The 25,816-nt window shown below is 36.2% G+C and overlaps 1 protein-coding gene across 2 annotated transcripts in view; it reads right to left on the bottom strand.

Moving 5' to 3' along the window:
* LOC148943614 (uncharacterized) overlaps positions 1-25,816 on the bottom strand; it is a 66,495-nt gene that overhangs the window by 2,191 nt on the left and 38,488 nt on the right. For both annotated transcript variants that reach the window (XM_089100973.1, XM_089100974.1), the window contains exons 5-7: positions 24,659-24,900; positions 16,104-16,280; positions 9,870-10,077 (exon numbers count right to left, since the gene is read on the bottom strand). In XM_089100973.1, coding sequence (XP_088957099.1) covers positions 9,870-10,077; positions 16,104-16,280; positions 24,659-24,900 — 627 coding nt within the window. The remainder of the gene's footprint in view (positions 1-9,869; positions 10,078-16,103; positions 16,281-24,658; positions 24,901-25,816) is intronic.

The following is a 25,816-nucleotide window of genomic DNA, read 5'->3' as shown; positions in this document are numbered from 1 at the left end:
GGAACTGAAGTGGAATATTTTTATTTTCTCTGGTGAAATTAGAAATGAATTGTGTTCTTTGGTAAAATTCAGAAGAGAACTTGAATTCTTCTTCACTTCATTGAGAAAATTTTAAATTGAACTAGAACTTGGGGGGCGCCGGTGGCTCTTTGGGAGCCGGGGGGGGGACGTTTGCGGACGGGGGGTGGGCCTTTGGGGCACAGGGGGGCCTTTGGGAGTCTGGGGGACACTTGAGGACCGATTGGTCCTTTGGGAGCCGGTTGGCCCTTTGGGGGGCCGGGGGAGGGCCTTTGGGGTCCGGGGGACAGTTGGGGGCCTGGAGGACATTTGGGGACCGGTGTAGGGCCTTTGGGACCCCGTTGGTCCTTTGGGAGCTCGGTGGGCCTTTGGGTGGCCCGGGGGTGGCCCTTTGGGGATCCGGGGGCCCATTGAGGACCAGAGGAGGGCCTTTGAGGGTCTGAGGAGGGCGTTTGGGGGGCTGGGGCTCTATGGGAGCTTGGGTGACCTTTGAGTACCGGGGGCTTCCTTCGGGGTTGGGGCTGGGGATCGGAACCCTTTGGGGTTGGGGTAGAGGACCTCACAACACTGTTCAAATGGAACTTGTGTATTATAACGACCACAGAGTTTCACCCTCAAATTCTCTTCTAAAACCTTTCCTAAAATCTTCTTTCAAAATGTCTCTAACTGTTTCGCCGAAATAATCCCATAAAATATCTAAAACCGTTTCGCCCAAATAATCCCTAAACGTAATTTCAGCGTGTTCCTTTTGTTTGGCATCTCTGCGCTAACGCATTTCAAATTTCTAGGAAACCCTTTCCTACGTTAATCTCTTCATCTCATAAATTTTCCTAGCTAAACTATTAGGGTTTCGTTAGAATATCAATTTATCTCTTCGACTTAAAGCTCCGTGAAGCCGTATTTAAAAATAGAATTTCTATCTCTTTAGACTCCCGCATAATTCCATGATAACAAGTGATGTCAATTATAATTCCTGACACTAAAGATCAATGAAGCCCTATTTAAAAATAGAATATTAATTTTTCTCTCTGACCTAATGAACGTTTATCCCACAGACCTAAGATTAAAGAAGCCTTAATGTTTCTTAATTCTCCCCTTCCTCAATTATAATTAATGACACTAAAGATCAATGAAGCCCTATTTAAAAATAGAATATTAATTTTTCTCTCTGACCTAATGAACGTTTATCCCACAGACCTAAGATTAAAGAAGCCTTAATGTTTCTTAATTCCCCCTTCGTAAATCAATAATTCTCCCATCGATTATGTAAATCACCCCTCATGCCATTACACGTGGCCAAACAACAACAACAACAGATCGATTGACCTTGACACACCCACATTAGACTCGATCGATAATCCTTGAATAAATTATGTCCCGTCGGCATTAAACTAAATTGTAGATGGCAGCAGGGGTGAGTGATCGCGCTGGTACCCCCTCCTCTACTAATGCCCATGTTATTAAACATTCAAATAATCCGGGTAAATAAAAAAATTGTTTAAATTTGATAGGTAAATTAATTGAAAAGATAGTTTTGCAAAACCGTAAAAATTTCCCATTTAACCATTACTCTGTCTTTACAGATCAATACTAATGATTGCATAGTTACACTTATTTTGGAATAAAACTTATTAAAACAGCAATTACACTATTGGGATAGGTTATGATTCGCTCTCACGGTATATAATTGCCCAATCAAAAGTTAAAGTTGTTGAAACTAACAAACTACTATAAAGCGACTCAAACTTGAGTCTTCCTTGACAGCAGGAGAGTCCTATATCCATTCTACTGTACCAGCTGTTTATAGATGAGTAGCTTTAAAATTTACGATGTTATTATGTATCTGGATATTACCCAGGTAGTCTCAGCGTCAGGTTTCATAAATAATGGAAATATCTCATAGTTTAATAATTATTTTGAGAAAGATGCGAAATAATCACCACCATACGTGAAACATATTCTTGACTTACCTTGATTTGGATGGATATATTTCAAAATTGTGCTCAGATTTTTAATCCAAACTCTATAAATTAATTTTAATGGAAAACTTCTTGAAAGGTTGTAAAAAATTTAGCGAGCTACATTAAATTCTATGGGAAGCTGGAGCTAGTGTCTTAGTATGCCTTTTGGAGATAGCAAAACACTGCAACCTTTGTAGGGAGAAGGGAATTTCTAAATTGATATCACCAGAATATTCCCAGAAGAAATAGTTGAATTTTAAAGAAACTTGATTGCTTTCTATAGTGTACATTCTTAGAATGAAAGAGCAAGTAGAACCGTTAGGCTTTTTGGGGACCAGAACACAATCTGACCTTTTTTGGGGAGGCGAAGGAAAGAGGGACCCCCTAAAAAACCCATCTTCAGGTCAATTACCGGAAGGGGTCATCAAATCTCGACCAAACTTAGTTGAATGTAACATGAAGTTGCTCTTTTTCTGAACCTGCTACTCATTTTGACCTCTACAGGTATGGGACAGTATCTTAATTTTTGTCATTTGAACAATTGTCATATCAATCAAGTAGCTAACTTTCTTTTAATAGGGCCATAAATATTAAAAAACGTTCAACTGTTAACATAAAGATTGTTTAATAGAAAAAACGAGAGAGTGTGTTTGTTTTTGGGTGTACAATTGGATCAAAAGCTTTTGGGAATAGTTCTCTGGGCCAAAAAGAGCTGAAATTTCACCGTGAGAGAAGGAGGTGTATGGGCCCCAGAAATGGACAAACAATTTTTGCCACTGATCAGTTTGAAACATAAAGACATAAAGTCTCGGGCCAAGAAGAACAAGAAAAAATGCATGCTTTTTGTTCCTTTACTGTATAGAACATATCAAGTGTTTAGTTATTATTGCAAATTATCACATAGTTTTGACTTTTTAACCAGGCGGTTGAGAAATTTCACGATTATATTAAATCAAACGTCATTGACGGAATCGATTAACAAAATGATATATCATCATTTTCTCTTGACAAGCAGATTTTTCCAAGATTATTTTTTTATTTTATTTTAATATAAAAAGCTTAAATTCAGGAAAGTATTTTCTCTCCCTGGGGCTATGTGTTTTAATGCCTATGATATTCGTTAATAGAAAAATATACTTTTCAATTTTTTCTTGTAACTGCATCATTTAAAATTTGCTAATTAAAAAAAATCAACTTTTCTTTCACAAAACGCCTGAATATGAAATTTTAAGCAAGTCGGATTCTGAAAGAAGTCACGGGTGATGCCCCGTTATTAGTAATCTAGCAGCAGACATGGTAGGCACACGAAATATAACCAAGTAGGACATAAAAGTTAGTGGATAAGGCATGCTGGAAAATAACACCAGGCAACATATATCATTCCAGACACGTTGACGAAGATGTGCTGTAATTGTTAAAAACAGCAGCTTCAGTAGAATTACGTTCGGATTCTCTAGAAATATTCTTTTCCGATATGTGTGTTTTTGACTGCGATTGGACATTCTCTGCATAAAACTTCTTCACAAATAAGGATAAACTTTGCTGGCCAAGTAACTTGTCTAGGTTGTAAGACTCAAGCGAAAAGGGAAACTTTAGCTATATAGTTCCCTAGCGTGGTGTTCTCACATATTGAAACGAAGCAAATTTTGATTCACACAAAATCTCATGAGGAGCTCATAGGGATCAAGCCATCTGATCATCCCACTTGTCTGATCAGACAAGAATATGATGAACGCAGGCTCTCTATTTTTGACAAATGTTTACTCTCATCCACCACTCAACAACCGGAATACCTAGCTGACCAAGAGTACCTAGCTGGAATGTAATTTGTTGGCCACAAGAATAAAATTCCTGTATCCGTGAGTACTAATTGCTATTACTCGGAAAACAGTTTCTTTCGATTCGAACTTAATAGTTTTATCTGAATCCTAGTAGGCCTACAAACACGGTTAAACGATCGCACTGCAAGATCTATCAGTACCATTTTCCTCTTTGCTACACAAACTGCCATCAGTAAACATTAACGCAGATACTTCTAAATTACTTACATCTAAATCCTCCAAGGTTACTTTATTATTACTCAAACAATTGTCAAAATCGTTCAAAAAATTAGGATAAGTAACGTTCCACGGACCAAACAGTGGGGTATGTCACATTCCATACGCAGCTTAGATAGAAATTATCAATACTGACGTACTGGAATCGACCAAATAAGGGAAGTTTGCAACAAAAGCAAGTGCTGGTCCACGTATTCCATGAAACTGATTCATTTTATGCAAGTTCCAGACTTGCGATGTCAAGAGCTTTAATAGTATACACGAAAATAACACAAAATCTTTTCCCAAGATTAAGACTGTCCATTGCCATTTCTGGCCTCTTTCGTGCCTGTAGAAAAATATTGACTACCCCCCCCCCCCCACTGTCTCCCAAAATTTCCAGGAAAAATTAAAATAAAATTCATTTATTAAGAAAATTATATTTATTTAAATCTGACTTTTCTTACTTTAGCCTCTGCAAAATAATTAGGTATCTTTTTCCACTGGATTGCTTCTAATTCTTCTAATTCTGGATTGCATTAATGCTAAATTATTTAGTCGCTCTTGGCCCACAACCGATCTGACCATGACCAATAATCGATCTGACCATCCTTACTAATTTATGTAAGTGCTGACCCCACCCCAGCACCAAAGAGGTGACGACAGGAAACTTTGACTAGGGAAATACTGTTCAAACTTTTCAAGAAGGACAATGCGATAATCTGTGACAACTAGAGGGACCTCAAATTAACGTCTCTGCCTAGTAAAATACTAAGCACATTATTATTACAACGCCTAAGAGCAGATCAATACTTACACCTCAAGAAAGAGCAGGCCTTCTATTATTGAAAAATGTTTACTCTCACCCACCACTCTACAACCAGAGTACCTAGCTGACCAAGAGTACCAAGCTGGAATTTAAGTTGTTTGCCGCAAGAATAAAATTCCTGTATCTGTGAGTAATAACTGTTATTACTCGAAAACAATTTCTTTGGATTCAGACTTAATAGTTTCATCTGAATCCAAGCACAAACATGATTGAACGATCGCACAGCAGGATTTTTAGTACCATTTTCCTCTTTGCTACACAAATTGTCATCAGCAAATATTAGCGCAGATACTTCTGAATTTCTCATTCCTAAATCCTCCGAGGTTACTTAATTATTACTCAAACAATTGTCTAAATCCTTTACAAAAATTAGGATAAGCAAGGTTCCAAGGACCAAAAATTGGGATGTGGAACATTCCATACGCAGCTTAGATAGAGATTACCAATACTGACCTACTGCAATCAACCTAATAAGGAAAGCGTGCAACAAAATCTAGGGCTGGTCCACGTATTCCATGAAACTGATTCATTGTGTGCAGGTTCCTGACTTGCAAAGTCAAGAGTTTTAATAGTATCTACGAAAATAGCACAAAATCTTTGCCTAAGTTCAAGACTGTCCATTGGCGGTTCTGGCCTCTTTCGTGCCCGGAGCAAAATCTTGACTAACGCCCCCTCCCTGTCTCCCAAAATTTCCAGGCAAAATTAAAAAAAAAATTTCATTTATTAAAAAAATTCTATCTATTTAAATCTGACTTTCCTTACTTAAGCCTTTGCAAAATTATTAATTATCTTGTTCCAATTGATTGCTTCTAATTCTTCGCGTTCTAGGCTCGTTAATGCTAAATCATGTAGTCGGTCTTGCCACATAGCCGATATGACCATTAAGCGTAAAATCGGTGTGATCGTCCTTACTAATTGATGCAATTGCTGACCCCACGCCAGCACCAAAGAAGTGACGACAGCTGTAAAAAGTTAAAAAACAGACGTGCATCTGGAGTTGCAAAAAGTCCCGAAAAATTGAACTAGGGGCATACCGTGCAAACTTTTCAAGAAGGACGATGCGCTAATCTGTGACAACTGGAGGGGCATCAACTTAACGTCTCTTCCTAGTAAAATCCTAACCATAGTTTTGTTACAACGCCTAAGAGAGAACCTATACTTACACCTGAGAAAAGAGCAACACGGCTTTCGACTTGTTAGGTCTTGCTCTGATCTTAGTTTCCTTCTAATACTAATGGTTGAAGAGTCCAAGGAATGGGACAAAAAAAAATGCATACATGCTCTTCATTGATTTTGAAAAGGCATTTAAATCTGTTGACAAAAATATTTTATGACAGATTTTGAATTATTTTGGAGTATATGAGGAAAAAGTCAAAATAATAATCGCACTCTATGAAGATAGTGAAAAATGTGTGTGCAAAAAAAAAAAAATCGGGATTCTTCAAGATAATGCCTGGTGTCAAACATGGATATGTTCTATCCCCATTCCTGTTTGTTATTGTTATAGACTACATTCTAAGAAATTCTTCAGGCTCTGGAGCAAAGACTTACATTCACCAGATCTCTGATCTGACTTCACTGACGACATTGCTCTTCTCGAAGAAGTAAAACAGCAACTTCAACTGCTACTTGATGCTTTATATGAAAAGGCCGAAAAAGTTGAGCTTACAAAGAATGCCAGTAGAACAAAGAGCATGACTACAGCTGACTCTTCGCTGACACTCAAAAGCAAAGATAAAGCAATTGAAGAGGTCAAGGAATTTAACTACCTCGGGCGTTGGATTTATTATAATATCAGTCGGGCGTTGGGTGAAATAGCCACAAAATTTAGAGGAGGATTGAGCCAGCTACATCAGCTTTTTAAAAGTTAAAATCAATATGGCGCAGTAGAAAACACTCAAGGCGCTTGAAGCTCCACCTTATGAATAACAGTTTGATGTTTGTTCTCCTCTATGCAAGTGAATGGTGGAAACTTAATGTCCAACTGGAGAAACGCGCCCTAGTCTTTGAAAGCATGTGCCTTGGAAGAGTACTGAACATATGGTGGCAGGAAAAGATCACGAACATCGAAGTTAAAAGGCGAACGGGTCAACTATTAGTTATTGATCTTCTGAAACAGGAGATGGACGTACCTTGGCCACGTCATTCGGATGTCAGATAATCGACTCCCATGTACATTTTATGAGTGGTACCCATAAAAGAGGCGCAAAAGGCGTCGCAGCTGGAGCTCAGCTCCATGGTGTCTCAGGAGGTTTCGTAGGAATGGCCCAAAGCGCCATTTCTGATTCTGGAGGATCTAAGGTCTAAGGTATACGACAACTCATCACTTGCTACCGACACTGCCGTCACTAATAATTTTTGATACGCAAGTTTTACGTTTGTGAAAACCCTTTCATCTCCGTATGACATTTTGTTTAACTTGTTAAGCGATTAAAATTTTTACTTACACTTGTTAAGCGATAAATGAAAAACTAAGAAATACTTTTCTGCAAGGCATTTAGTATATATGGAATGTATTCTGAGTCTAGATAGCTGAGATAAAACCTTTAATTTTGGGCACAGATCTATAGCATAGTTTTCATATTTTGCAAAATTCCGGCGAAGAATTTCGAGGGCCGTCGTAAATAATGAACCACGGCCCATAGTAACTAAAAATAGAAAAAAAAAACCTTTTTAATGTGAAAAAAAGTCATTCATTGCTGATTTAGAAATGGTAACTATTATGTCGACTAATCTTAATATTTTGAAAATTAATCTATGGGAATTTTCCAAGAATACCCTGAAAATTTTCAAAAATGGCGTCAAATCCAAACAAAAAGTACACCACTATAATTGCCACTGTCGACAGCCTTATGCACGAAACTTAAAAACCCCTGGCTTATTTTAAAGAGAATTACTATATCTATTAGCCTCTTGTAATTAAAAAACATAATATTTAAAATAAAATGCAATTTTTAACAAAAACTCCATCTTTATATGCTAGATGATATAACAGACCTATCTCTAAAAACTTCTTTTCTAGGTTATGAGGCCAGATTTAATGTGATTCCGCTGCCTGATTCTCTGTGGTTCGTTCTTTACTAGATTGCAACTAAGATAAATCCGAAGGCTTTTCCCTGTGTGTGATATATAATAGTTAGACTGAAAAACAAATTTGATATGATGCATTATACAAGAGACCAATTAGGCGCCCATAACAATGCTGTTCCCAAGAAGCTTGATCCTGATGACACTAAAGCTGTCAAAATAAAGGCACAAGATCGGATATTTGAAACTTTGTAAAGTATTGCCAACATTTATCAGTGAAATTGTTTCAAATAATCCGACAAGACAAAATACTTAATGTTATACGGTGTTTGGATGTTTCCACGGCAATTACCTATCTACATTATTCATATTGGGAGATGTTTATTTTCATATCTTCCAATACGTTTCAAAATTTGTGATTATAGCCGTTGGACTTCCATTTTTGGTTGCCAGGCCAGTTCAGTCAGCCAAGAATAGTTCCAGTTAAAGAGAGGAAGATACTCAATTAGTGACAAAGAGAGAAAGAAAAAAGGAGAAAAAACACCTAGAAGGAGTGTTAAGATGAGATAAAACAGTAAGGAATGTAAATAAAATACAAAGACAATTTGATAAATTAGAAAAGAAGAAAGATTTGGTTTCGGAGGACGATTAAAAAAATTTTTTTTTTTTTTTAACTAAAATTTATAGAATCCTAAGTTTCAGTAGTATGGCAAATGAATTTTGAATTATGGTTTTTTCTGTTGTTTCTTTTTCAATGATGGAAATAGTCCAGCGTTGAAGAATCCGATTATAAATAGAAAAAACTGTGTTAAAACTAAACTTGTAGAATACATGAGTTTTAAGTAAATGAGATACGTTTCAATTTTGTCTGAAAAAAAAAAGGTTTATGGGGAAACATATTCGGTTTGCTCCTGTTTCGAATCAGAGGTGAAAAATCCCGATTTTCCGACCAATAAAATTTCGTTTTAAATACCAAAGATACCAATTTAAAAAAAATACTTGCCCCCCCCCCCCCCGCCCTATACCTATCTAAGGTTTATTCATGGTTTAACATCAAGTAACAAAAGAGACAAACTAAAATTTTTATGTTTATACCTATATACTAAGTGAAGAAGATATGGAAGAGGGGAAATTAGAGCATTTTGGCCATAAAATCGGTTTACAGAGTCCCAAACTCCCGAGAAAACCCTCTGCTACCCCACCCATTTCTCAAGATTCATTTCCTAAAGAAAGGAAATGACGGACCCCTATTTAGAAAAAGTCTGAAATGGTAAGAAAGGTTACCATAAGAAGAGCTCCCTAAGGTAGGAGGACGCCTTTTATTATGGGAAAGGCACTTTTTACTTTTTTTTTAGAATATTTTTGTGGTATATTTTTGAAGTGCGTCCTGTCCGGCTGGTATTAATGAAAAAAAAGTGTAGGCGACGTCAAAGGTTTAATTTTTTTTTTTAAGTCGTCGTCACTGAGAGGAGTGGAGGCGGGATTTAATAATAAAAAAATATTTCACTCATTATTTAATACTAATAGCCATAACCCCCCCCCCCCCCAGAAAAAAACGAAAAACGTAGTAAAAAATACCAAACTACGTCCTAGATCATGGTATTGTATTTAGGTCAAGGATATCTAAGAAAGGGAAAAATCTAGCGATTTAAAAAACGTAATCAATCGATTCAGCAGTGCGGATAACTAAATACTGAGCGCCTAAATGTAACCTGTGTTTGGGGAACAATGTGTAATGAATTTCAGGCGGTCGTATTACTGCTCGTTTCTATGAATTATTCAGTGTTTTTTCGTGTATTGGCGAGAAGACAAGCATTACGAGCAGAAACAAACGAACAGTATTATATACTAAATCCAAAAATTTTCTGAAAAATTCAGCTGGAGAATACACATTTATTTTATATCCACATCTGTAGCTGCATAAGATTAACGTATACATATACCATAGATATACTCATGTATTATGTGGCTTTTCGACACGAATACAAAATACATTACCTTGAATATAAATCTAGGATGACCTTGTCTCGAGGTGCAATGACAATCAGCATTCCTTCAAACGCACCCTCGTAAGAATGCCACAAATTCCCGTCAATTGAAGAAAATCCAAATTTTTGCAGTGAATTTTCAACTGTTCCGATAGAGCATGAAAGTTCATAAACATTATGGATAGGATTTGTAAGTAAGCTAGTTAGATATGGAACACCTGCAAGTAAACTGCAATCAAACCTCAGAACAAACAATGATTATAATTGACTTACAATGAAATTACGATAAACAGCAAAAAATCCTTCGATTTTTGTGGTTCACTCGTATTCCATTACATTATTTTACATTCACTTTTTTATATTTGTTCTTATTTATAGTACAGTAATCCTGGATCTCACAAAAATCTCCTCCCAAAAATCTTAGATTAGTCCAGGGACATCCCCTCCGATTTTCTTTTTTAGAAAAACAGCATCGAAAATTGACTTTATTTTCCAGTTCTCCCCTTAGAAAAAAACCTTAGATATCTAAAGCCTGAGTACCTTGTTAGACCCTTCTCCACTTTCTTCAAATCGTATATGGGCATAGGTCCAAATGCTTCAATATGTATTTATAAACATAAACTAAGCAACTGACCTTCGTGCCTTTCCTCCTCCAAATTTCAAATATTCATGATGTGTCTACTATTTACCTTGTCCATATATTTACACAGTTTCCCAATGATTTACCCATTTCTTCAATTACTTTGACCCCCCCCCACCAAAGGGCGAAGAATCAACCACTTCGAATGACTTTAGGGGGGAGGCGGACTGAGGTTCCCGACAAGGTAAAGTCTGACTTGACATAATTTTTTTTGCAACCATGCAAATCTCTTGCGTTTTACTTTTTTGGAAGAGAAGAGGCTTTCCATCCCCTTCCTCCCTTCACCTATAACTACTGGCAATAATACCAGAAACGATGAGCCTCATCTTCTATATCTATACAAACATGCATGATAAAAACATAGCACCCACGACAACTCCAACAAGCAGAAATCAAGGTACATTATTTAGAAAATAATTCCCCCTCCCCACTATTGGGAAGCAGGAAAAATGAAAACAATGATGACTAATAGAAGCAAATTGTTAATTCTTATGATCCTAAAATCAATGAAATCAGCAAGTATGAATTTTGAAATATTCAGCTCTGAAACGTCAACACTGGCTTTACTACAGTTTTAGCCATAACCCACTGTATAGCCTTAAAGTCACCCTGATGGTTAAAATTCAATCAGTATATAGGCATACTGAATATAGTGTGTCAAGAAAGGTCATGTTTTATAATGTGTTTTGGATAGAAATTATAGACCCGAATTCACTTCAAAACTGGTCATTGAAAAATCTTCGACCAATTTTAACTTCTGGTCAAAAGATAAGCATTCTTAGAGTCTCTGTAATACTTACGTATTTAGCCAAAAATTTTAACAAGTTTAGGAAATATTTGGACACTGGCTAAAGCAATAGCCAAACAATAAAAGCTAAACAATATTATGTGCTATTTATTATGATATGATTTAATTATGCGCTGTTTACTTTTATACATAATATGTATTATGTATTTTGAATTACCTCCACTGAAATTTTACTGATCCTTTAGCGGACACTGTTGGGAACAACAAATACCAAAACTTGAATGAAAAATATGAACCTGAACACGCATAAAATTGGAAGAAATCGTATATGCTCAAAAAGGGATAACACTCGAAATCGACTCATATAGTATGGAATCACTCATTAGTATACAAAATAAAACTTTAGATGGAAATATACAACCAAACAGGGGCGTGCCCAGGATTTTTTTCGGGGGGGGGGGGGGTTATACAAAAAATCTCGAAAAAGGCATAAAAAATTAGTTTATATCCCTTTTTGTTACGTTTTTACGAGTCAGACAAACATGTCAGGGGGGGGTCAAACACACTAACTCCCCCTCCCCCCTGGGTACGGTCTTGCAGCCAACATTAAAATTTAAAACAAAGGAAACTATTTTATATAAGAGGTGAGCTTCCACCCGATAAGCCCACCGTCAAGTAAAAGTCGATCTGCGATATTGGTTTCTGACACAAAATGTCAAAAATCGGCAATTTACATTGGCACCATCTCTTTTGTTGATGAAGGCGTACCATAGCTTCCAATTTTCGTTCCAACGAACTCCCTACTGATAATTTATAGCTTCGGGGTCATCATTCGATCCGATCAGCCTTAACGATAAGCAGTAGATAAAAAAAAAAGAAAAAACAAAACGCATTTATAACCATCCTTTACAAGAAAGATACTAAATTTGAATTTTTCTAAAGCTTAAAACCACACTATAAGGTTCCCAGATCTGTTGAACTTTCAGGTATAACTTTCGTCAAAATCAAATTTTGTTTGAATTAAAGGTTTTATTTAATGTACATCTGTATTTGCTTTCAGCTTGTCAAGACTCGCAGGGATCTTGTCCACTGATTTTCTCAGTAGCTCTTGTGGACAGGCAGAAATAAGTCTTTACTGCTACTATTACTGTTACCATTACATTAGGTAGTTACTAAAATCAGAGCTTGTCTTGCGATGGGCATAGAAAACAAACTGTAGCAAATACTTTTGTAAGGGTCGACAAAGTGTTTCACCCTTTCCCCACCCCAATCTCCTCAACAGAAAGTCTAGTCCTTGCTGGTATAATTCGAATAGCAATATATTGAAAGATTTCTTTGAAAACCTACTTTCACTATTACTGACAACTCAACGCAGCACCAAGCCACCTGAGGCAAACACTACTACACACAGTCTTCTTCCATGCCAATCTATTCAAAGCCTCCCTTTTTACAACCTCCCAGGAGGTTCCAATTTCCCTTGAACCTTTCTTTACGACATCTTACCACCGCGGACGACCTGCTTTCCGTTTAGCCTTAGACGGTTAACCGAGAAGGACAATTCTTGGCAATCTCACATCCTTTATCCGCAGAATGTACCTTAGCCATCTTAATCTTTCTCTCATTATAGCCCTAGAAAGCGGGATTAAACCACTTTCTTCGTACAGCCTACTGGACGGTCAGTCAGCAAGGCACCAAAAAACCCGTAGGCAATTTCTCTGGAAAGGATCTAGCAAAACTTCCTCCGTTTTTCGGAGCGCCCATGCTTCTGAATTCTATTTCACCACTGTCATCTCTGGAGCTACCAATATTCTACTAGAATTTTGGCTACTATTGACAAAGAATGTTCCTTACTTAGCGTTCATTAGGTAGTTTGAGTAAATAGGATGAATGTGCAAGGCCGTATCCAGGGGGGGGGGGGGGTACCCGGTTTGAACCCCCCCCCCCCCTAAATTTTTGACCGAGTCGAAAATTAGTCGGAAATTGGTAAAACGATAGTAAAAATTAGTGAAATTAGTCGAAAACCGAGTAGAAAATTAGTACCCCCCCCCCCGTACAAAAATCCTGGATCCGCTCTTGTGAATGTGGCACGAAATATAAATCGAAGTGTAATTGTAAGTCAATTTAACCACGTCCCTTCTACAGATAATATCCGATTTCTGATATACGAGGGCTATTCAGAAACTAGGGAACGTTTAAGTCTGACGCCACTAGACACGCGGCGATCACGTATGTTTTGGTATGCGTGTGCTCGTCGCTTCAGTCGGCATCCAGTCGTGAGAACGAGAACATCTCCGCGCTGCCCGTTTTCCCAATATTACAATTTAAAATGTGCGCTGCAATTTCAAATCTTGCCAGTTGTGAAGTGCGGTCCCTAATACGATTTTTGTTAGCGAAAACCGATAGAAATTCATCGGCAACTGTGCAAAGTGTATGGCAACGACGTAATGAATGAAAGTTCAGTGCGAAAATGGTGTATCCGGTTTAAAAATAGCCAAACCAACGGGCATGATGAAGAGAGGAGTGTACGCCCGAGCATTGTGACAGACAATCTTATCGCCAAAGTTGATGAGAGGATTAGTGGGACTCATTCAAATGTGTATGGAAACGTGTATGGCAAAAGTGTATGGCAACAAAGTAATGAATGAAAGTTCAGTGCGAAAATCGTGTATCCGGTTTAAAAATAGCCAAACCAACGTGCATGATGAAGAGAGGAGTGGACGCCCGAGCATTGTGACAGACAATCTTCTCGCCAAAGTTGATGAGAGGATTCGTGGGACTCATTCAAATGGGAGATTTTCCCACACCCACCCCACAGTCCCGACCTAGCACCGAGTGATTTTCACTTGTTCCAGAAGATGAAGAACTGGCTAGCGACACAGCGTTTTGATGACGACGACAAGCTCCGGGCGTGCGTCACTGAGTGGCTGAGATCGCAGGCGGTGGATTTCTATGATAAAGGAATTTCGAAGCTTGTCCATCACTACGATAAGTGCCTTAATTTGTTTGGTGACTATGTAGAAAAGTAGCATTTTAGTCACTCTTTCAAATGTATATAATAAAATATTTTTCCTGTACCTAGTTTTTGTTTTATAACAAAACGTTCCCTAGTTTCTGAATAGCCCTCGTAGTACCGAATAAAAACTTTCTATAAAAAACCGTTTATCTTCAAATGCACTAAAAAGCCAAAAAAAAATCTGTTAAAAGGAAAACTGAAATTTTAAAGATTAAAAAGAAAAGGATTGGGCAGATCGTCCACAAAAATGGTATTTGAATTGGTATAAAATAGGTCTTGACTGCTTTTTAGTCTTAAAATTTTCAATATTCCCTTGTAGCAGGAAACCAAAAGGGTTTCACTTTACTGCATTTGGAGATAAACCATTTTGTTTTTATTATTTTTCTTTACTCTTTTTATTTCATGCCGATACTACAACCACTTATCGTTCAAACAACAAATAACCAGGGCTAGTCATACAAGTCATACCTGATGAACGTAATACCTGTCAACGAGAATTTAATTTTTTTTATGATCATTGAATAGGTCACAAAACAGACGAAGTAAAATAAAAGCGTCCAAAAGAGTACCAGATGTTGCCCATAACGTACTAAAATTTACCAAAAAAAACTACCACAGCACATAAAGAAGTACATTGAATGATACACTAGTACCATGGGTGGTAGCTAAGACCTATACAGAATGGACATTGCCTTTCCATCACTTTTTCTCTCTCTTTTTTCTCTACGTTTGTGGCCTACTTTATTTCTCCATTCTCTTTTTATTGTTTTGATGGTTGGTTGATACATTCAATCCTTATGTTTGTTACCCCAACAATTGTGAACTCTGCTCTCCGTTGAGGTATATTATCGTCTGGGTTTTGTGTTGTTTTAAGTTGTGTCGATACATTCATTTATTCATATTCAGTAATGGCAATACTAGCCTTCTATCGTTACAAGAAGACTTTTGAACCGATATTATAACCCAAAATCTCCTGAAAAAAAATTACCCTATTTAACTATTTGGTACACCTTTAACATCATTTTACCTAGCCTCATAACGACTATTTCAACTAAAACGGAACCAATCAATTATTTTAATGCTTACATAAACTTTTAACGCATAATAAAATATAGACTACAACTTTAGTTAAGTACATAGATTATATTTATGCACTAAAAAGAACATGAATGGTTTGTTAATGAAAACTGCATCTAGGTAGTGAGTTAAATGTTTTGGACAACTAGAGATCAAATCGAAAAAAAAAACGAAACTGCTAAAATCAGTGATAAATTACCAGAGGTGACAACCCTGCTTAATAAATTTTTCGCTTCTTGTATAAACGTCATCTTATGTAAGTTCATGGCATTTGTGAGGTAGTCTTTTGCGATATGTGACATGATACTTGAAATATCAATATTAATAGAAAACATCGATATTTAGATTTCAACTTTTTATTTAATTCATTGATTTAGTTTAATTAAGTTACAACTCAATTAAGCCTTAAATCATAATTTAAAATTTATTCTAAATTAATTAATTAATTCAGGTTAATTTAATTGTTTAATAAGTATTAATTGATTTAATTTACTGAAATGTTTACAGTTACTTTTGGTTTTAAAAGTGCAAATTTTCACATATAAATTCCCTCAATCCTCCAGAAAAAAGCATCCAAAAAAACAAGTGATTTTGCTAATTAAGAAGAAAAAACTGAATTTTGATACGACTTTAAGCAGCGGCTTTACGCTTTTGTAGTTTTTTTTTCTATAGTTCAAAGATTTTAGAAACAGCGACCTTGATATCAGGTTCACTTTCGGAATACTGTATAGTCCCAAAGGGGGATTAAATAATTTTTCAGACTTACCTACATATTCATTAAGGCGAAGTTGAACATTTACGAATTCTCTAACAGATACTACCAAAGGAGGTAGCGGTACTTGTATCGGGTTTAATTTGTTACTGTGCTGCGAAGAGACAACTCCTGTTATTAATCCGAGGAATGTATATTCGGATCCTGTCTTGAATAAGCAGTCAGTAGAAACTGAAACAAATAATTATGCTAATAATTATACTGAACAGTTGAATTAAGACTTGTGCTGGGTCAAGAAATAGCCTTGTGTTGGCCAAAGAAAGTGGCGTAGCTAGGGGGGCAAGTGTGGACGGTTGTCCCATGGCACTGCCTCTGAGGGGGTGAAACTGAGATTTTTTATCCATACAACAATCTACTACTATTGTGGTAGTGATGGTGGGGAGAAGAGGGAAGCAAAATCTGACATTGTCCTTGGGGGCTAAAAACCCCAGCTACGCCTCTGGCTCGAGAACTGAAATACGCCATTATAACAGAACTTTTTACTTTGTTTAGAAATGGAATAGAAACCTTTCTACAAACTACAATTTTCGCTTGTTTTTTGTGTGTGCACAATTTTTGGGTCAAATTATCTTTTTGAAATAAGATCTAACTGTCCAGAATCATTTTGCTAATACTAATTTTTGTTCAGATATAAAATAAAAGTAAATATATATTAGCCCTCAAAATAGCCCTCAAAATTTCCCTAATAGCCCTCAAAATTTCTGGTCTAACACTTTTTAAAGTTTCATACAGAAAACGACAGTATTTCAGAGAAACACTCACGTTGCTTGAATATCTACTTAGTTTTCTTAGTTCATTAAATCCCACATTCAACAAGGTCCGGTTGCGCTATTAAAAACAGTGCTGTTTCAGTGTGGAACGGTCCCCCACATAGTATTAGAGCGGCCGGTAACTTACTTTTGTTAAAAAGAAGGCCGAAGATTTTGCTTATTGAAAAGGGGGGTTAAAATTTGGGGGTTAAAATTTGGGGGTTTTTGAGAGGGGGTGTGATGATGTAGATTGTGCGGAGGTTGGTAGGTTGTGACGAAAAAAATTTAAACCTTTTTTCTTTGAAGATGAATTATTTCTTTTTATTTTAGTGAAAAAATAAATTAGCTTTAGTGTTATTATTTATTGAATATTTTTTTTTGTTAAATGATGGCTAGAAGATAGAGCCACTCAAAGGATTTTTTACTTTTGTGGTTCTTGAGTTTTTATATAATGTAGTTGTGTTGTATTTTTCTGGTGAAGTAATAAATATCTGAATCCGAACCTGAAAAAGCAAGGATAACAAATACCTAAGATTTTGGTTTGTATTAACTTCGCAGTCTTCAACCAACCCAAGTCACTAGTTCTGGTAATAACGCCTTCAAAAATTTTACTTTAAAATTGTAGAGGAATCTTCTGACATAATTTCAAGCAAAAAAAGCAAAACAAAGAAGAAAAATATTTTTTTTTTACAACCGTTCAGGCAAAAGCAACAATGAGGATCATAAGCACTATGTTTCTATTTTTCGAAGGGCTCATCATTATAAATTTAATATGATACCAATCAGGCAAGCATACAAAATCAAAATGGGTGTTTCCACTGACTCCTTTCTTCAGGAAAATTCAATATTTTCCAATTTCTTCAACAATTTCTACAGTGTTTTTTTTCCATAGCTCAGCTGTTCTATGCGTTTTCAATCACATTCACCCCCGCCCCCTCCATGATATAAATCTGCGGACGTTGCTTGATCACAATATGCCAAAACTGCACTCATAAATTTTATAACAGCCCTGCAAACCCTTTTTTGAGGGATCTCTGCTCACAAAGCATCATTTTCATGGTTGATCTTACTTCCAGTTCTAAAAGGCCAGAAACTTTTGAAGGCCTCTCAAATTTTTTTTTCACGTTGTCCATAAAATCCCAATACCACTAGCAGTATAACACAAGCAGCAGTTTTTTTTTTTTTCATTTAACACAGCATGTTTTCCATTTATTTTTAGACAATATTTGAAAGCTATTTTATTTGAGAAGGTTCGTTAATCAAGAGAAATTGATACGGCCTGTTCCAAAATTACTCTAGGCTCAAACGCATACGCAAAGCAGTGTTTCTTGGGAAGAAACGGGGGAAGAAAAGTGACCGTCATGCGTAAATTGGAAAAGAAGAAAGTAGAAAACACAAATTAGAAGGTAGAAATTGGAAATATGCCAAAATTAGAAAGTAGAAAATAGACAGTTAAAAGAAGAAAGTAGAAAGCTGAAGTTGGAGAGTAGAAATTGGAAAGGAAAATAAAATATGCAGATATTGGAAAGTAGTAATTACAAAGTTAAAAGAAGTAAGTACAAAGCACAAATTGGAAAGTAGAACTTGGAAATATCCTGAAATTAGAAAGTAAAAAATTGGAAAGAAATAGAAAATATGCAGAAATTGGAAAGTAGTTCTTAAGTTTTTGGTACAGGAGGAATTTGAGAGCGGGGATGTCCCATGTGGTCGTTTATTGGGTAAATATTCCTCAATGATTCTTAGAATTATTTCTTGCCGACGATAAAATTGATTTTGCAAAAATATAAAATAACATCCATAAAAATAAGTTCATTTATTCCAGGATTACACATATATTTAAAAATATCGTTTACAAAAATATACAAACTGTGAATTGAATGTTCATAAAGTCACTTTTTTCCTGAAAGAGAATAGCAACTTGGTCTATGTCTCTACGGCACTAGTGATATTTCGATTTAGGATCAAAAGTAAATACAAATATTATTTTTTTTTATGACGACTAAAAATTTTTATATTAGTTCCCACAGAGTGGGCACCACAGTGCCTAGCCTTATGGCATGTAGAAAGACCAAGGGTGGGCAAACCTACAAAAGCCTAAGACTATTTAGCTTCCTCGTGGACAAATATTCTCAAGAAGATTTAGACAGGGGCAAAAGTAGGGGGGAGAGGGCGTTGAGGCCCAGTTCCCCCAGTAATTTTAAATTCTCCTGAATTTTTCGGTACTTGTTTTTCAAATTATGATATAGTCTTTACATCAATGTCCCCCCTCCAAAGAAATCCTTCGTAAATACCTGCATTTAGACATTTATATTATTCAAAATTACTCTAATCCTTTTTTTTCTAGGGTTTAGAAACAAATTATTACTCTTCCCTTAATCATCCGAAATTTGGACCGAAAACTCAACTTAATCATCTTGGATTACCGAAAGAGAAAAACCAACAGACAGTTCTCGCGAATGTGTCTAAGTTACTGACATCAAAATGGAAATCACGGAAATCGAAATATCACAAATATGTCTAGCCGTAAGCCGATCGCCCCTCCAGTTTTCGTAACAGTGTCGTCAGAAAAAGATATTCAATCAATCTTCAGTTCGATATCGAAGCTGAAAGGAACTGGGGTCCAGATTTGCCCGGACTTGCCGCCCAAATTAAACTCAGTTAGAAACAAGTTACTGTCTAAGGGTAAGGAGCTGCGAGAGAATGGATCCGCACAACTCACACGAGTGAAACAAAAAGGGGCCAAACTCTGGCTAGAGTATAAATCGGATTCTGAGTCGCAGTGGGCAAAAGCATAAGAAATATTAAAGGCGACTAGTTTATAGATATTTGATCAGTCCCGCTCTAGATTGATAATTGTTTCGTTTTTGTGTTTGAGAAATGTCGATTTTTTATTTTTATGTGTTATTTAGGCTAGCTCGGTTCAAGCTTCTTTTGATTATTTCTACCCCAGTTATTTTTGTTCTACTTATACATTCTTAACTTAGGTCTTCTCGAAGGATGATAAGCATAATAGGTTTTCATGACTCGGCAGTGGTACGGGCTCCTTGTCACGCGGGCTTACAGGCATGGGGTGGGATCTTTCGAATATTATTTAGTTGACTTTAAAGTTTGCGGGGGCGGGGGGGCGGGGACCTATAGACTGGTGGCTTTGGAGGGAAAACCCCTTAACTTATCTTTACTTTCTGAACTTTTCATGTAATCGGTCAAAGAGAAAACAACACTTTTTCTAAAGTAAGACTGTCATCGTACGTTTCTCCTGATATAAACAGACTTGAAGATAATTCATTGCGAATGGGGTTTGTGAATGTACAAGGACTTATGAGTTCTATTGATGAACTAACAAATTTTCTGCCAGCAAATCAAATTGACATTTTGGGGATTTGTGAAACATTTATTAATGATGAGACAAAATATAATGTGAAAATCCTGGGATATAAATTCATTGATAAGAATCGACTAGTCCATGAAAAAGGTGGCCTTGGGTTATTTTTGAAAGATGGAGCGCAGTTTGAGCCACTGCCAGAACAGGAAAAATATAATGTTGAAAAAATTTGTGAAATACTGGCTGTTGAATGTCGGCTTGGGGCTAAAAAAATTCAAGTTTGTGTTGTGTATAAGCCCCCGTCGGCCCCAATACCGCTTTATTTGCAATCTCTGGAGTCTTTACAAGTATCTTTGGACGATAAGGATGTTGTGGTTATGGGGGATTTTAATATAAACCTACTGGAATTTAAAGAAAATACCCATACCCATAACAGAATTTATTGCATGAATGACATCGAATTCCCTAATTCCTTCGTGTACAATTCCAACACGTGTTGCATCGACTAGTGCAACTCTCATTGACAACATATTTTTAAAAACACCAGCCACGTCTTCACAGGTTGTTCTGACGGATTTCTCTGTTCATTTTTTGTTCATTTCTGATGTGAGATACCAGATTCATAAAATAAAATCCCCAGAAACAGCAACCCGGATTATTGATAAAAAAAAATCTAGTATGTTTAAAGAATAAACTGAATTTGACTGATTGGTATGATAAGATATGATAAGATATATTTATTTCGAGAAATTTCTATCACATGCCCTGAAGGGCCGAATTCGAATTTCGAAGTCCACAAAAAAAAAAACAAGCAAGAAAATCATAACAAAAGCACAACAACTAAAAAATTGGCCTCCTGTATTTGATGCTGATGAAATAAATTCTGCAACGGATTATTTTTCAGAAGGATTTAATGCTGCACTTGATGAGTCGTGCCCAAGAGTAAAAAAAGAAACCGAAAATATAATCAACCCATCCAACCATGAATATCGCCCGCCCTTTTGACGTCAATAAAACATAAAAACAATCTCTATAAAATTTTAATATCTTTCCCAAGTGAAGAACATAGAAGAACTTTAAAAATTATAAAAACCTACTTTCAAAATAATAGGTAATGCTAAAATGAAATTTTATTTCGATTCTTTTAATGGAGTAAGTAAGTCCCCAAAGAAAACTTGGGAACTAATCAACTCATGTCTAAATCGATCGCGGACGTCACCTTCACCATCAAACATACGGGATACCCATGGTAATACAATTGAAAGGGAACTAGAAATGGCAAATTACATAAATTCTCATTTCGTCTCAATCGGGCAGTCAGTAGCTAATAAGCTCCAATGTAATATGCCCCATTGGCAATGTAATTATCGTACGTACCTAGGAAGTCCTTCTGAAAATCTATGTTTTTAACTCCGGTAACAGAGGAAGAGCTTGCTAAGGTTGGTAAGCTTTTAAAGAATAGAAATTCCCCGGGGATTGATGAATCGTCGACCAATATTGTTAAAGCCATTTTACCTAGTATTAATAAAGTTATGTGTCATTTAATAAATCTGTCATTTAGATCGGGAACTTTTCCGGATTCTTTCAAAAAAGCGAAAGTGTTACCGCTATATAAGAGTGGTGACAGGACTAATTGCTCGAATTATAGACCCATTTCTATTCTTTCGGGTTTTTCTAAACTAATGGAGCGATGTTTTTATAATCAAATGTATAATTTTCTCTGTTCAAAAGATTATTTTTCAAATACACAATATGGATTTAGAAAAGAGCATAGTACGTAGGATGCTATATTAACTATGGTACAATTTATTCATAAATGTCTGGACAAAAAATGGATCCCGGCGAGTATATTTTTGGACCTTGAGAAGGCATTCGATTCGTTATGCCATAAAATATTGTTGTACAAACTATACCATGGTGGGATACGAGGACCAGCGCCCAATTTTTATCGCATCTTACCTAAGTGATTGCTCCCAAGTGACTATGATCAACGACACAGTTTCGGATCCATGTCTGTTGTCAAATATTGGTGTCCCACAAGGTTCAATCCTGGGACCACTGCTTTTTATAATATACATAAAGGACCTTCCATCAGCGACAGAAAACCATGGTCTGAATGTTCTTTTCACTGATGATACCGGATCCTCACTTACTGGAGAGTCGGAAGAGGATCTCAAAGAGAAGCTACAAATCGTATTTTCACAATTTCTTGTATGACTAAAAGCTAATCGCTTGTCATTATATGCTTCAAAAACCCAATTTATAATAGAATTGGGCAGAATGCATAAGAAATTTCAACAATATTTAATCATGCCACAAATATTCAAATTCAAAGGGTAACTTCGCTCCGGTATCTGGGTATTATTATTGATGAAAATCTGTCATATAAAGAACATTGTAATAGATTACGGGTTAAAGTTGCTCAAGGAGTTGGTATAATGCGAAGGTTTCAGCATTTTTTTCCATATGAAATCCTACGTCTAATTTATTTTGTGTTGGTTCATTCCTATCTTACGTATTGTCCTCTGATATATTTGACAACATTCAGATGTCATATGAAACTGATACAAATTCTTCAAAACCAGGCTCTTCTAACTTTACAGAAATATTTACCATCACCGTCTTCGTATCCTAATAAGAGCAAAACTGAAACTCTATATCGTCTAACTAATTTTGCTTGTTTCACAGATATTCGCCCATAATTCTTTTTTATTTAAGGTAAAATATGACCGGTCGGAACTACCTCCGTACTTTCGTTCGAATAATTTTTTCCCTGTGCAACATGCCCATGCTTATTAAACCCGACATAAATGGAACATTCAGCACCGAAAATTTAGCACAGAGAGATCACAGTTCTCGCCATTACTTTCAATCGTGGGTTCATGGTGTCTTTATCTACCATTTATTGATTGCGGTAAATCTCTTCCAAATACAAAGAAGCAAATTCATTCTATCCTTATAAATAAACTCAAGAAATAATAATATATTAAAAAACTTGGTACATTTGATAATATTGTTTTGTTGGGTGTTTTGCCCTGTGAGCTGCCGGTCATTGGTTACCCTTGCTCACCCGTTTTTGTTTTTTTTATTGGTGTGTTTTCAGTAGATCTTTGCCCGGTGTCGGTGGGTTTGTGGGGTGGGTGCCCGTCTATTGGTGAGTCATGGAATAACTCTTATTTATTTTTTGTTGTCAAATAGGTTTATTCCGATTAATTTACCGGGTTTTTGTCACTCGACCATGTGCCTCCGGCGTTTACCCTCTATTTATGTTTATTTTGCACAGATATTTTAAAATTAAACCTTGAACCTAAAATTAAACCTTGAACCCGCAAAGAGGAACTATATGGAGTTCACTCTAAACAGCGTAGTTTGGTGCCTACATATTTTATGGTCTTAGGGAGCGTTGCTGTTATAAAAGCATAATAATTTAATAGCGGGTACTAGAAAATATATATATTTTGGGATTGACTCTCCCCCGGATGTCCAACTCAAATTTTGGGGTTTCCCCCAATGTCGAAGAAAAAAAATGCTGCTCCAATACCGATTGTAAAGAAGTGTTCTATATTAGCAGTAAAGGATGTTGCATCAATAGTAATCACTAGGTCAATAGTGCAACAACACATACAGTCAACTGATGGCCTCAAGATAAGGCTATTACGTCAGTGGAATGATTACTAAAATTTGATTTAGCCACGCGTCTGACTCACCCTGTAGGGGATTTAAGTATAAACATGAAATTTATGGCAATTATCTGGGTCGTCCAGGAGTCTAATTGAAGAGGTCATTTTAATTTTTTTTTTTTGTTAGATTTCCAGATAAATGTACCTTATTAGATCTTAACTTTAAATGCAAATAATGATATTCTCCCAAAAGAGAACTGACAACAAACCGATAAAATGATTTTGCCGTCGAATGTTACACTTTTTCCTGAGGTCGATTTAAAGTTGATAGTAAATTGTAACTGAGATCATTCACTATACTATAATATAAAACAAAGAATAAAAGCACTTATGTTGCCAACAGAACACTGGTACGTTAATGTAGACATCAATAATATCCTTGTTTGTATTTATTATTAATCCATATAAAATTATATGGAGCAATTTGCACAAGCATTGCTTCAGGGAATCGATGATGTATATATATTTTTTTTAAATAAACCCAATGTTACTTAAAATGAGGCCCTATCCTTAGCTCTGGACAAGGCTACTTGGAGAAGACTGAGAGCGCTGTCAACTAGTTCCCTCTACGCTGGCAACCCTGCCAAGCAAGAGCGTTAAGTGAAGTCAAGCCATATAAAATTACTCCATTGTTTGTTTTCTATAATTGATCAAGTTGGCTTCTGAACGAGTTATTTTATAAAGCATTCTATATAATTTTTCAAATTTCTGGAGGTGCTTGATAACCGAAAAACTGTTCGCCTTGCTACACAACTGACTTACGCTGTCAATCGATTAGTTTATAATTTAGTAACTTACTAACAAGCAAAGCTCTGAAATGAGGATTTAAATTCCATTTTCCCCCATCTGAGACAACTCCCCTTGATTCCATTAACTTGTGAAGGAGAACTTTCCGGTCACTTTTATTAACACAACTTTCCACAGGAACATCATGATAGTAGACAGGTCTGTTGTCTTTCGAAAACGCAAAAATTTGTTCACTATATTCCAAAGACGCACCGCTTGCTTCAGATACCAGAAATCTTAGGTCTTTGATGGTTCTAAAAAACAATTAAACCAAGAAGAATTTAGAAACAATTCTAATTAACAAGTTTATAGACAAAAAGTAATATTGGGTACATGATGTTCAAAGTAGGATACGTAATGAGTTAACGATTGACATCTGAGGTTGTTAGTTAACCAACATCTGAGGCTAGAATGAAGCAAATCGAACGATGTTTGTAAGTAAAAAACCGGACCCACTGATCCATTTCCCTTTAGAAAGCATGCTATAATACTCTTATTTATAAAATACCATTTGAATTTTACTGAATAACTAACATGTTAGGCTGTATTTGAGGCACAGCTCTGTTTTATCTCTATAAAACATTTCTTACAACAGAGTAAAGGTTGAACAACAGAGTCCAAGATGGTTTATGGTAAATACTGAACACGTCAATGGTGCCCCATATATTTGGTTTTCGCACATTTGATTTTGCTTTTAAATCAAATGCACGTTTTCTTTCGGTTTTGAAAATCATCGCCAGACGACTAAAAGCACATACGAACCAGTCGATTGTGCTTCATGCTAGGCATGCCTACCATAAAGTTTGTTTTTTCTTCAAAATTCTAATATTAGTAGCTTAAGATGAATAGAAGCCCTCACAATGTACCGATTTTCAAAAACTATCCAGGTGTTTCTTTTCTTTTTCATGACAATATAAGAGTACTTTAGCCTAGGCTCTTAGCACCAAACTTCCTAGGTTTTATTTATTTATTTGTTTCTCTGGTCTGTCCTTGCTATATAAAACAAAACAAAAAGAAAACCTCATAGCTAACACAGCGCACATACAAAAATCAGATAAAAAAGACCTAGAAGTATGGCATAAACCTATCCCATTTCTTAAATAGCCCCCCCCCCTTAAACTAAAAAAGTAGGAGGGGTATCATTATTGCCCTGTTCTCCCCTTGCGCAAA

Source organism: Artemia sp. Qi Xiang Cuo, chromosome 15, assembly GCF_049724085.1.
Source record: "Artemia sp. Qi Xiang Cuo chromosome 15, ASM4972408v1, whole genome shotgun sequence".
NCBI classification, from domain to species: domain Eukaryota; kingdom Metazoa; phylum Arthropoda; class Branchiopoda; order Anostraca; family Artemiidae; genus Artemia; species Artemia sp. Qi Xiang Cuo.
The sequence above is the reverse complement of the archived record's forward strand: the minus strand, read 5'-3'. Positions and strand labels throughout refer to the sequence as shown.